General features: G+C 34.1%; 1 protein-coding gene and 1 pseudogene across 1 annotated transcript; both read left to right on the forward strand.

Annotated features, from left to right (window-relative positions):
- Positions 1 to 1,258: 1,258 nt before the first annotated feature.
- Positions 1,259 to 2,182, forward strand: LOC126063846 (olfactory receptor 2AK2-like). Its single transcript, XM_049862296.1, has one exon. The coding sequence runs from the start codon at positions 1,259 to 1,261 to the stop codon at positions 2,180 to 2,182; it is 924 nt and encodes a 307-aa protein (XP_049718253.1).
- Positions 2,183 to 10,905: 8,723 nt separating this feature from the next.
- Positions 10,906 to 11,871, forward strand: LOC126063814 (olfactory receptor 2AK2-like; annotated as a pseudogene).
- The last annotated feature ends 1,876 nt before the right edge of the window (positions 11,872 to 13,747 follow it).

The following is a 13,747-nucleotide window of genomic DNA, read 5'->3' on the forward strand; positions in this document are numbered from 1 at the left end:
TTTGTTTTTAACAGTTCTGGTGATGGGGATGGGATTAATGGAACGTTTTGAACTTGGTTAAGCTCAGCAGGCAAGTCTTAATTGGTTAACTCACATTTTGGCTTCTGGGAAGGTCAGGCATTTGTAGGAACTAGACTTAGGTTTGGTTTGCTGATGTGGGGCTTAGCATAAGTGACTGCACCTTGGACCAAGTATAGTCAGGTCAACAATAAATATAACTTTATGACAGATCATTGAATTCTATATGCTAGAATTGTATTTATATTTGCATGTATGTGTAATCAACAGTTGGTATTGTCAATTAATTTTCTTATTTGTCACACTTTATATTAAAGCTCACTAGTTTTTACTGAAAATAATTTTAATTTCTCAACTTTGTTGAGCAATCTTTGTAATAACAATTATCTAAAACTTTCAAATTTTAATGGGGCATCAATACCTTTTGACTCCATATCTCAACTGAGGAGCAAGTAATAACATTTTACTAACTGACATTTCGTCCAAGTGCAGTTTAAATGTAAATTTCCCCTATTAATATAAAAGGACCAAGTCAAATTCAAAATGCCATTCTTGACATGTTCCTTGAGTTAAACTTAGATTAATAATTGCTAACGTAACATTTTAGTGTTTCTTTCTCCAGCCCTTCTTAAAGGTCTTGCATATTTGTTTTTTGCCTGGGCAACAAATTTCCACATGCAATTACAGATATTATAGAAATAACCACCAATTCTTTTATAAGAGTTGTAGTATTCCTGACATACAAATGGTAATATAACATTTATTACAACCTATAGCCAATATAATTTCAAAACTGAGAAATGGAGAAAGAAATTCTTTTTGTAAGAATATTATACCATGTTTGAACATCACTGTCCTGTTTAATTATTTAAATGAATGGAGTGAAAGATTTTTTTTCTCATACCAAGTAAGCACATCTCCAATCTCTCATCTTGAAGATATTTAAAAGGGGAGAAAAGACTCATGTTGGCAAATCATCTAAAAGTTTATTTCCAGATAATATTTTTATTCTGTAAGAAATAAAAAAAAAAAAAAAAGATAATTTTTTTTTTTTTTTTTTCGAATTGGCCATTGCTCAACAGACACAGATTCAGTGTATAGAAACGGGGAGAAATAGTCACCTAAAGTGATTCAAGGAAATTCTACTGCATTTAATAATCATTTTGTTTTCTTCTGAAGGACATTGAATGTTGTTTACATTGAATTTTCAGATATTGTCTGCTTTATTTTTATCTAAGCCATGAAGACAGAAAATCAAACTTTTGGAGCAGAATTTATACTTCTTGGCTTTTTCCAATATGGCCAAATGAACACCGTCCTCTTTGTTACCATTGCGGGCCTCTTCTCAGTGACTTTGATGGGGAATATCATACTGATCCACCTCATCCGACTGGACACTCCGCTCCACACTCCCATGTACTTCCTCCTCAGTCAGCTCTCCTTCATTGACATGATGTACATCTCCACCACGGTACCCAAGATGGCAGCAAACTTTCTGTCAAATGATAAGACTATTACTTCTTTAGACTGTAAGATTCATACCTTTGTGGTTTTGACCCTTGGTGGAACTGAAGCTCTTCTTCTTGGTTTCATGTCTTATGATAGGTATGTAGCGATCTGTCACCCTTTACATTATCCTGTGCTCATGAGCAAGACGATCTGTTTGTCCATGGTCACATGTGCATGGGCCAGTAGTTCTATCAATGCTTTAATACATACATTGCATGTATTTCAACTTCCATTCTGTACATCTTGGATCATTAACCACTTTTTCTGTGAAGTTCCATCTCTAATGCCTTTGGTGTGTGAGGACACCTCCCAGTATGAGTATACTGTCCTCTTTAGTGGCCTTATCGTTCTGCTACTACCATTCATGGCCATTTTGGCTTCTTATGCCCGGGTGCTTATTGTGGTTTACCAGATGAGCTCAGGTAAAGGGCAGACAAAAGCCATCTCCACGTGTTCCTCTCATCTGATTGTGGCAAGCCTATTCTATGGGGCTACTCTCTCCACCTATACAAGGCCACATTCCTTGCATTACCCTGAGGAAGATAAAGTGGTGGCAGTATTTTACAGTATCATTACACCTCTTCTGAACCCATTTATCTACAGTCTGAGGAATAAGGAGGTCATGGGGGCTAGGAAAAGAGTTTTGGGAAAATAGATATTTGTACAGAAAATATGACTTTAGGAACCCTTTATAGTTTGAGACTGAACAACATGATTTGATTAGCCTACTGTCTAGAGAGATGTAAGCTCAAAGAAATGTTTACAAAATAAATAATTAGACAAATGCCTTAATTTCTCCTCTTTTCAGAAATAACTAAATCATTACTATTGGAACTGGATTGATTTACAATGTATAAGCAAGAGAATGGTTGCCATTATCTATGTTGTTTATCTTCTAAAGCAGTAGATTTAGGACCCATAAACACAATACTCCTATGTCACAGCAAATATTTTTTCTTCTTTAATTTGCTGAAATAAAATGCATAGAAAATATAATTTATTTCAAAATGCATAAGATCTAGATAATATATATGGTGACCAAACTGTAGTATAGAGCAGATTTCATATATCCACTCATTCTTTCATTCATTGAACAAAAGTTTTAATGCTTTAACTTTGTATGTGACGCAATTATAGGCACTGGTGATATGGGATTGAGCAATATAAAACTGAGATAAATGTCTGCTCTCTTAAAGTTTACATTTCATTGTGAGGAGAAAGACAATATATAAAATTAATGCATAAATTGTACAGTGTATCAAAAAGTATTAATTGCCATGAAGAAAAACTAAGTGGAAAATTGGAATAGGGAAACTAAAAGATGTTTGCAATTATAAGTAAAATAGAGAAGGGAGGAACAAGAATGTGACAATTTGTCAGACTAAAAGGAGTTAAGGAAGAAAATCAAGTGGACATCTGAGGAAAAGTGTTCTGGGAAAAGCAAAGAGCAAGTGAGAACTTCCGTGATGGGAACATGCCCTGCATAGTCACAAAAGATCAAGGAGTAAATTGATGAGACTTAGGCAATAAGTAGATGTAATGGGGCCAGAACACGTAGTATAAATTAGATCAGTATGAGGATTCTGGATTTTAACCCAAAATGTTGGGCAACCATTGCTGAGTTGTGAGTATAGAATTGATGTGAACACAAGGAGGCCATTGCAGTAGCCCAGGTGTGACAAAATATGGCCTTGGATTGAAGTGATATTAGTGGAGGAGCAAAAGCTGGCCAGATTCAGGAGACTGGGAGAAAGCAGATATTTGAGTTTTGTGGACACATTGGGATATGAAACGCTTCAGAACTGGGCTAAGACTTGGACTAAATAATTGGAAGTATGGAGTTGTCATGATTACAGTTTGGGGGAAGCCACAGGTGGAGCGTTTTCATCATTCAGCATCTCTTGTGCTACTTTCACGTTGACTTCTTGGCCCCACAAACGCAGTCATTATTCTGACTTCTATCACCATTAAATAGAAGCTCTTATTTCTCATCACCATTGGGTAGAAACTTTGGAATCAGAAAAAAAAAAGTTCTCTTTAATATCTGGCTTCTTTTAGTCAACATATTTAAAAGATTTAACCATATTTTTGTGTGTCTCTGTAACTCCATCATTTATATTACAAAGCTGCATTCCATTGTATGGCTCCTGAGCAATTGTTTCTGTTCTGATGCAGGAAATGTTTGGCTATCATGAATAAAACTGCCATAAAACTTCCTGCACAAATGCTTTTTGAGAACATGTTAACTGAATTATCTTGTATATATATCAAAGATTGAAATTGCTTGGTCATATTTTTCATACATGTACAGGTATGAATGTGTTATTGCAATGTGGGTTTAATCATTTGTATTCCATTCAGCAATACAAGAGAAATTCTTAGAGTCTAATTGTTGATAATAAATAATGCAGTGACTTGCTAAACTACCTGGCACTAAATATAAAATTGGATATAAGCCATGAGGATAAAATTCAACCAGTGCTCAAACAGTGCATGAATAATGGTATTGGAAGAAAGCATACATTTTCTGTGACGTATTTAGGATAATCACTGACAAGATTATTTTTAATCCATTGTCAATAATTTTAATAATTATGGTTTGTAATTCACAATGTTCAGTTTTCCACAACAGCAACAACAAAATATTAGGCATACAAATAAACAGGAGCACATGGCTCATTCACAGGAAAAAATAAATAAATTTGAAACAATCCCTGAGTCAAATCAGATACTGGAATTACTAGAGAAATAATATAAATTAAAAAAAATTAAATATGTTCAAGGTGCTAATGGATACCATGCACAAAGGACTAAAGGTAACCAGTGAAATAATGTCTTAACAAATAGAGATTGCCAGTAAGGAGATAGAAATTATAAAAAGATACCAGATAGAAATTAACAATAATCTTTCTCAAACTCTTCCAAAAAATAGAAGGCAACTCATTCTAGAGTGACATTATCACCCTGATACCAAAGCAAAAAAAAAAAAAAAAAAAAAAACACAACATACCTTATGAATATGGAAGCAAATCTTTTACAAAATACTAACAAACCAAATTCAGCAGCAAATTGCAACAAAATACTAGCAAACCAAATAGGGCAGCATATTGGAAGGACTATACACCACGACCCAGTGAAACTTATCCCACAAATGCAGGAGTGGTTAAACATAAATATCAATTAGTTAAGAAAATGAACAAACATGATTATATTAATTGATGAAGAAAAATCATTTGACACACTCCAATACCCTTTCATAATAAAATCACCCAACAAACTAGAAATGTAAGGAAACTTCTTGTATCTGATTAAGGACAGTTATGAAATGCCCACGGCTGACATCACACACATTGGTGAAAAACTAAAAGTTTTTCGTTAACATCAGGAACAAAACAAGGATGCTTGACTTCACAACTCTTATTCCATATTATTACATAAATACTAGCCAGAAAAGTTAGGGAAAAAAAATAGGAAATGGCATTCAAATTTGAAAAGAAGTAAATTTGTTCCTATTCAAATGACATGATCTTATATACAGAATATCCTAAGAAATACTCTGGGCTCAAGCATAACAATGATTGTGAGGATGGCACAGGACAGAGCAGTGTTTCCTTCTGTTGTACATAGGAGTCGCTGTGAGTCAGAACAAACTTGACATCACCTAACAACAACAACAAAGAATACACACACACGCAACAAACCAACAAAAACAAAAATAAACTATTAGATTTAATATAAAAATCCAACAAAATTGTAGGATGTCAGATGAACACAAGAAAATCAGGTTTTGACTAGAGCTCTGGAGAACCAAACTTGATATCTCTGCTTATTTGTTTATTCATTCATTCATTTATCTCTCTCTATTTATTTATTGATTACTCTCTTATACTTCAGATTTCTTCAATACCACACTTTAGGTCTTTGAACCTTATCAGAGAGAGTGACTGTATGGACAGGGCTTATTTTAAGTAATTCTCCCTGTAGATAGTTTGCTCTAGTTTTGTTTATTTTTCTCTTGAAACTTTAGTAGAACCATGTCACACTGGGATGGGGAAGCTTTTAGAAGGATTTGTGTCCACATTTGAGCAAAGCAGTGGAGGAAATGCTTCCATCCTTGAATCTATCTTAAAAAAAAAAAATTTTATCTTAGCTTATGTAAAATAATAATCCGAAAAGGCAGTAAAAACAGCATCATCATTAATAATCATCATTAAAGCTAATATTTATTAAGGGCTTGCAGCATGCTGGACAATATTGTAAGTTGTTTGCATGTGTTAACTAGTTTAATTTTTAATAAACAATATTAGCTGTAGATGCTACTATTAGAGTAGATAATCTATGAATCAAGAGAGCAAGTAATACATTCCTGCTTCTGCAATTCAGACACAGTGAGTCACCCCCATCCTACCTTCCACCATCACGCTCCACTTTTACTCCCTGATTTAATATATGGGCCCCTAAGAGATATTTCTCTTTTTATGCCACAGGAAGAGTTCTAGGTTTTCATGTTCTCATACCCATCCAAAGTAGCTGACAACTGTCTGTGTATAATACACAAATATTTTTCTCACGCAATATCAAGTGATAATAACAATTAAACAATAACAACAAGCACCACTTAAAGGTATCAAATCTAACTTCAGAGGTAGATTTTCACTGAAACATAAGAAACTTGAACTGCAGATCCTCTCACCTGTGCAGGCCTCTTCCAAAGTCATATCAATTTTATATTTGTATTTTTGCTCTCTTGTTCTTAAAGAAAATGCCAGAAACTGTACAAGTTTCACAGTATTCAAAACTTACAAATGTCACTTCGACATTCTAGAAATCCTTCCACAAGTGACTGAATGTGAGGAAATGTTGACTATTCATAGGACTCAATCGTTCAGTAAAAATCTGAGATTAGGGTTCCTAAACACCTGTGTTTCCTCCTAAAACTGATTCGGTGATTGTTTGGCCCCTGGAGTTTTCTTTGGAAAGTGATTTAGAGAATAATGAGACAAAATATTTCAAATTAAGGAATAATTATTATAAATTATGATTAATGAATTATAAAATAACATATATATTATAATTGGAGAAAAATGAAGATAAGATCTTACAATGTGACTTACATCCCGTCTGTACCTGAGAGAATAAACCTGTGTATTTTCTTCCCAAAATCTAACCCATGTTGACTTCCTTCTTAAGTTATTGCACTTTTCTTTTCCCATTCTTGAGCACAGCAGCTATTTCATGTCATCCCATAGAATCAGGTAAGGGAATTGACTGGGCAAAATTTCAGCTCACTTCAATTTTTCCAGATTAAATATATCTCATCGAAATAGAACAACATTATTGAGCACCATGCCAAAATCTAAATTCTACTCTACACGTGGGCACTTTAACCCTTAGGGATTACAGCATTTGTATTTGATCTGTGGACTTTCAGAAATCAGAGTCCCTTACTTCCACGGCCAAGCCAACTTTCCTATTTTGGGAATAAAATTATTGCAAAATTTAGCACATTAATAATATCACCTATATTATTATTATATAATAAAAAATAATAATACTCCTCAGTATTTCATGCATATTTTGTATAGAAAAAAAATCAAACTATATATTAGCTGATTACTAACTATATGGAGTCAAAATCTACGTACGTATTTTAAAGGTAAAATAGTTAACTTTAAAAAAAATTTTTTTAAAGCAATCAGCTAATATCAATTATTTGATTTTTTTTTTCACTTGAACAAATACATTTTGAGGCTTGACCCTTTGTTCATTCCCCTCCCTCCCCCCAGGAATGCAGACACCAGGACTAATGAAATATCACTTGTAATTTGTACAATGTGCTTAATCACGGACTAGAGGTCTAGTTTTCCCAGAAGGTCTCTGAGAAACAAAGTATGAATTCCACACTCATCAGGCAGCCAGCCTGTGTCCACCGGGAGGTTTCAAGTCTATATAAGGACGAGAAAATGAGTTTGAACATTTGATTCTTTTTTCCACTAAATTTTTTCATGGTAAATGATTGAAGACTTATTTGCTGAGGCAAAAAAAAAAAAAGCAATCCTGCGAGTTCATAGAATGGTAACACTTCCTAAAATGTGTTTCAAATTAGAGATTTCACAGCTTTGGATTTCTTTGTGAATTTATTTTTCTGCCACCCTGTAGAAGTGTCAAGTAGCTTGATTTTCCTAATATATGCAGTTTTGTCTGTGACTTTTTAATATATGTGCCAAACAAATAACATAATTTAACTTAAAAATTTTTGAAAGACAGACTTGCTGTGCCTCTCTAATGCTGTGCCCAAATGGGGTGACAGGAAAATCGTCTGTGTAATTTTGCAGATCTGTTTCCCAACTCCCTGTTTAATGATTTATTTCAAAAAAAGTCTTCTAGGAGATTGAAACATTGTCTCTATACAAAAGACAATATATCTCAATTAAAGTAAAATTTTCAACTCTTTTTATATACGTAAAATAATCTATATGTCTAAATATCTAATGAAAAAGAATATGCTTTTCAGCACAGTGGCTTATTTTTCAGTTTTAAAAACTGCTGGAGGTAAAGCAGTCTTGTTCATAATAACAACCATTCAGATTTCAAACAGCTCTTTTGGGCCATTAATTACTCTGAATTTAACCTAAAATATTATAATACCTTGAATACTTTGCTACAATTCGTGTCAAAAAGATCAATATACAACTAATCTCAGGGACATTATTTAAAGGAATGTGTTTTATTTGATAAATTATGTAGAGTGAATAGTATTTTTCTTGGATGCCCATTTCCTTTGATTTGGGCGATTTCTGCGCTGGCTAGATTATCCACATTACATTTGGATGATCTCTGCAAAAATTGAATATCCAGGTATGTTATCTGAGATTGATTTGGCCATATATTGATTTTAAATTTTCTCAGGACAGCAATCACAAAAGAGCAAGGTGAGAGACGTGTCTTCGTAAAGCGAGAAAAGGGTAGGGTTTGAAGGTCCAGTGCAACCCTACTGGGCAGCATGGCCCTGGAGGCATCACTTGTAGTCTTGACTCGGGTAGAAAAAAATGTTTCTTTCTTATTTTTGCCTTGCCACTTTGTATTATGCTCAAGGCATTGCCATATTCAACAATATTATTGGAATGGTGAAAGGTTGTGAACTATTTCAAGCAATACAAATTCGTGGTGAGAATCTTTGCAGTTGAATTAAAATATTTTGTAAATTGTTTTATTTCAAGTGAAATATATATGCATACATGCATATGTATATATATTTCTATATATAATGTGTAACTGTCTAGTTTTCATAACTGATTTTGAATACATGTCCATTATCTCACCAAGCTGATATTTTTTAGTTCCCTTATCCGTTTTTATCATGTACTCATCATTCTAAATTGCTTCTGTACTCATCATTCTAAATTGCTTCTGTAAAGTATATTACATTTATTATACTTCTACAAATTATTTACACAATGAAAATTCCTAATACGATATTGTTAGTTCAAAAAAAAAAGTATGCCTTAGTTTATACAAACTTGGCTGACTATAGATAATGTAAAAAATAAAATTTCTACTGGATTAAATTTGCATATGAATTTATAAGCTTTATTTGCAATTCACAAATAGGAAGTTTCAGACAATAGCTTCCCAATTCATGAATAGCAGATATAGTTTATGAGCTCATATACAAATTAGATTAATCTTGTAGAAATTTCATTTTCAACAGATTTGGTGATGGGGAAGGGATTAATGGGACATTTTGAACTAGGTTAAGCCCAGCAGGCAAGTCCTAACTGGTTAATTTACATTTTGGCTTCTGAGGTCAGGCATTTACTGAACGAAGACTTACATTTTGGTTTGCTCATGTGACTGCATCTTGGACCAAGAATAGTCAAAAAAAAAAAAAAAACAAGTTAACGGTAAATATAACTGATGATGAGTCACTGAATTTTATATGCCAGAATTGTATTAGTATTTGCATGTGTATAATCAACAGTTGTTATTGTCAGTTAATTTTGTGCTTTGCTGCTAACCAAAGGGTTGGCAGTTTGAGTCTACCAGCCACTCCTTGGAAACCCTATGGGGCAATTCTACTCTGTCCTATAGGGTCTCTGTGAATCGGAATCAACTCAACAACAAGGTGTTTTATATTAAAGTTGGCTAGTTTTTAATGGAAAATATTTTCTATTTCTTAACGTTGTTCTGCAATAAGAATTATCCAAAACTTTTGAATTTTAAAAAAGCCATCTTTTGATTTCATATCCCAATTGAGGAGCAAGTGATAAACTTTTACTAATTGCCACTTCTTCCAAGTGCAGTTTAAATGTAAATTTCCCCAATTAATATAACAGGACTAAGTAAAATTAAAAATGCCATTCTTGACATGCTTCTTGAGTTAAATTTAGATGAATAATTGTTAACTTCTATTTTAATGATTCATTCTCCAACCATCCCTTAGGTCTGGCATATAGATAGATAGACAGACAGACAGATAGATAGATAGATGATAGATGGTGATGAAGATAGGTAGATAGATAGATGATAGATAGATGATAGATAGATAGATAGATAGATAGATAGATAGATAGATAGATAGATAGATAGATAGATAGATAGATAGATAGATAGATAGATAGATAGATAGATAGATAGATAGATAGATAGGTAGATGATAGATTTTTTTTTTGGAGGGCTTCGTCAATGAATTCCCATTTATACTCACAGATGTTATCTATATAACCACCAATTCATTTAGAAGAGCTAAAATATTCCTGACCCACAAATGTTAATATAATTTTTATTACAATCTATAGCCAATACAAATTCAAAATTGAAAAATGGAGTCAAGAAACCTTTTTTTAAAGAATATTATACCATGTTTAACCAACAGCGCAATTCTGAACTATATATATGAAGGAATTGAGTGAAAGATTTTTTCACAACACGTGAACATGTTTCTAGTCTATCATCATGAAGGTATTTACAAGGGGAATAATAACTCATGTTGGCAAGTCACGTAAATGTTTTATCCCCATATTATATTTTTAATTTTAAAGAAACATTATTTTTATTTTATTTTTCAAAATGCCCATTGCTCAATAGACACAGATTCAGTGCATAAAAACCCAAAACCAAACCCCTTACTGTTGAATTGATTCTGACTCATAGTACCCTATAGGACAGGGAAGAACTGCCCCATAGAGTTTCCAAGAAGTGCCTGGTGGATTCAAACTGCTGACCTTTTGGTTAGCAGGTGTAACACTTAACTACTACACTGCCAGGGTTTCCTGTATAAAAACAGGGAGAGACATAGTCACCTAAGCTGATTAAAGGGAATTCTACTGCATTTAATAATCATTTTGTTTTCTCTCAAAGGTCAGTCAATGTTGTTACATGGAATTTTCAGATATGGTCTGCTTTGTTTTGATTTAAGCCATGAAGACAGAAAATCAAACTTTTGGAGCAGAGTTTATATTTCTTGGCCTGTTCCAACATGGCCAAATGAACAAGATACTCTTTGTTACCATTCCTGTCATCTTCTCATTAGCTTTGATGGGAAATATCATACTGATCCACCTCATCCGATTGGACACTCTGCTCCACACTCCCATGTACTTCCTCCTCAGTCAGCTCTCCTTCATTGACATGATGTACATCTCCACCACGGTACCCAAGATGGCAGCAAACTTCCTGTCAAATAGTAAGACCATTACTTTTTTAGGTTGTGAGATTCAAAGCTTTCTGTTTTTGACTCTTGGTGGAACTGAAGCTCTTCTTCTTGGTTTCATGTCTTATGATAGATACATAGCAATCTGTCACCCTTTACATTATCCTGTGCTCATGAGCAAGACGATCTGTTTGTCCATGGTCACATGTGCATGGGCCAGTAGTTCTATCAATGCTTTAATACATACACTGTATGTATTTCAACTTCCATTCTGCAGATCTCAGATCGTTAATCACTTTTTCTGTGAAGTTCCATCTCTATTGCCTTTGGTGTGTGAGGACACCTCCCAGTATGAGTATACTGTCCTCTTTAGTGGCCTTGTCATTCTGCTACTACCATTCATAACCATTTTGGCTTCTTATGCCCGGGTGCTTATTGTGGTATACCAGATGAGCTCAGGTAAAGGGCAGACAAAAGCCATCTCCACGTGTTCCTCTCATCTGATTGTGGCAAGCCTATTCTATGGGACTACTCTCTCCACCTATACAAGGCCACATTCCTTGCATTACCCTGAGGAAGATAAAGTGGTGGCGGTGTTTTACAGTATCATTACACCTCTTCTGAACCCATTTATCTGCAGTCTGAGGAATAAGGAGGTCATGGGGGCCATGAGAAGAGTGCTGGGAAAATAGACATTTGTACAGAAAATATGACTTTAGGAACCCTTTATAGTTTGAGACTGAACAACATGATTTGATTAGCCTACTGTCTAGAGAGATGTAAGCTCAAAGAAATGTTTACAAAATAAATAAATGTAACAATACCTTGGTTTCTACACTTCTCAGAAATAACTAAAGCTTTGTTTTTGGAACTGGGTGGACTTGCTGTGTAAAAGCAAGAGAATGGTTGCCATTTTCAACTTTATCTTCTAAAGCAATAGATTTAATCCCTGTCAACACAATGCTCCCATGTCATAACAAATTTTTAGTACCTTTTTAATATTCTGAAATAAAATGCACATGAAATATAATTTACCATATAATACATAATATCAGGAAAATACATATGATGACCAAACTATAATATAGAGCAAAATGCATACATCCACTTATTTATTTATTTATTCATTCATTGAACAAGGGCTTTAATGCTTTAACTCTGTATGTGACACTGTTATAGGCACTGGTGAAATGGGATTAAACAAGAAAAAACTGACATAAGTCTCTGCTCTCATGAAGTTTACATTTTATCGTGGGGAGAAAGACAGTATATAAAATTAACTGGTAAAGCGACCTTATATGAGTCGGAATCAACTCGACAGCACTGGGTTTGGGTAAATTTCAGAGTATACCAAAAAGTATTAATCACCATGAAGAAGAACTAAGTGGAAAATTGGAATCAGGAAAACAGAGGATATTTGCAATATTAAGTCAAATAGTCAGAGAAGGGAGAATCAAGAATATGACTTTTGTCAAAAACTAAAAGGAGTCGAGGAAGAGAGACAAGTGGATATTTGTGGATAAATGTTCTGGGAAGAGCAAAGAACAAGTGAGAACTCCCTGAGGTGGGGACGTGCCCAGCGTAGTCACAAAAGATCAAGGAGTAAATTGGTGAGACACAGGAAATAGGTATATGTTTTGGGGCCGGGTCTTACACTGTAAATTAGATCAACGTGAGGATTGTGGCTTTGAACCTAAAACAATGGGGTACCATTGCAGAGTTGTGGTAGAGAACTGATGTGGGCAGGAGAAAGCCATTGCAGTAGTCCAGCTGTGACAAGATATTACCTTGGATCAAGGTGATATTAGTGGAGAGGCAAAAACTAGCCAGATTCAGGAGACTGGGAGAAAGCAGACATTTGAGCTTTGTGGACACATGGAATGTGAAATTCTATGAAATAAGAAGCTTTCAGAATTGGGCTAAAACTTGAAATAAACAACTGGAAGTATGGAACTGTCATCGTTACAGCTTGAGGGAAACCACAGGTGGAGCATTTCATCATTCGTCATCTCTTATGCTACTTTCATGTTAATGCCTTGGGCCCACAATTACAATCATTATTCTGGCTTCTATCGCCATTAAATAGAAGCTCTTACTTCTCATCAACATTGAGTAGAAACTTTTAAATCAGAAAATAAGTTCTCTTTGATGTCTGGTTTCTTTTCCTAAACATATTTAAAAGGTTTAACCATATTTTTGAGTGTTTCCATCATTTTTATTACAAAGCTGAATTCCATCATATGGCTTAGAATAATTATTTCCATTCTGATGTCAGAAATGTTTGGCTATAATGAATAAAACTACCATAAAGCTTCCTGTACAAGTGTTTTTTGAGAACACGTGAACTCAATTCTCTTGTATATATACCTAAATTGAAATTGCTTGGTCATAAATTAGGCACATGTTTAGCTCTAACAGCGTTATCCAAATTGGATTTAATCATTTATTTTCCAATCAGTAATATATGAAAACTTCTTAGAGTCTGAGTGTTGATAATAAATAATGCAGGGGGTTGCTAAACTACTTGGTGCTAAATATAAAGTGGGATATAAACCATGAGAGCAAAAT

Source organism: Elephas maximus, chromosome 20, assembly GCF_024166365.1.
Source record: "Elephas maximus indicus isolate mEleMax1 chromosome 20, mEleMax1 primary haplotype, whole genome shotgun sequence".
NCBI classification, from domain to species: Eukaryota; Metazoa; Chordata; class Mammalia; order Proboscidea; family Elephantidae; genus Elephas; species Elephas maximus.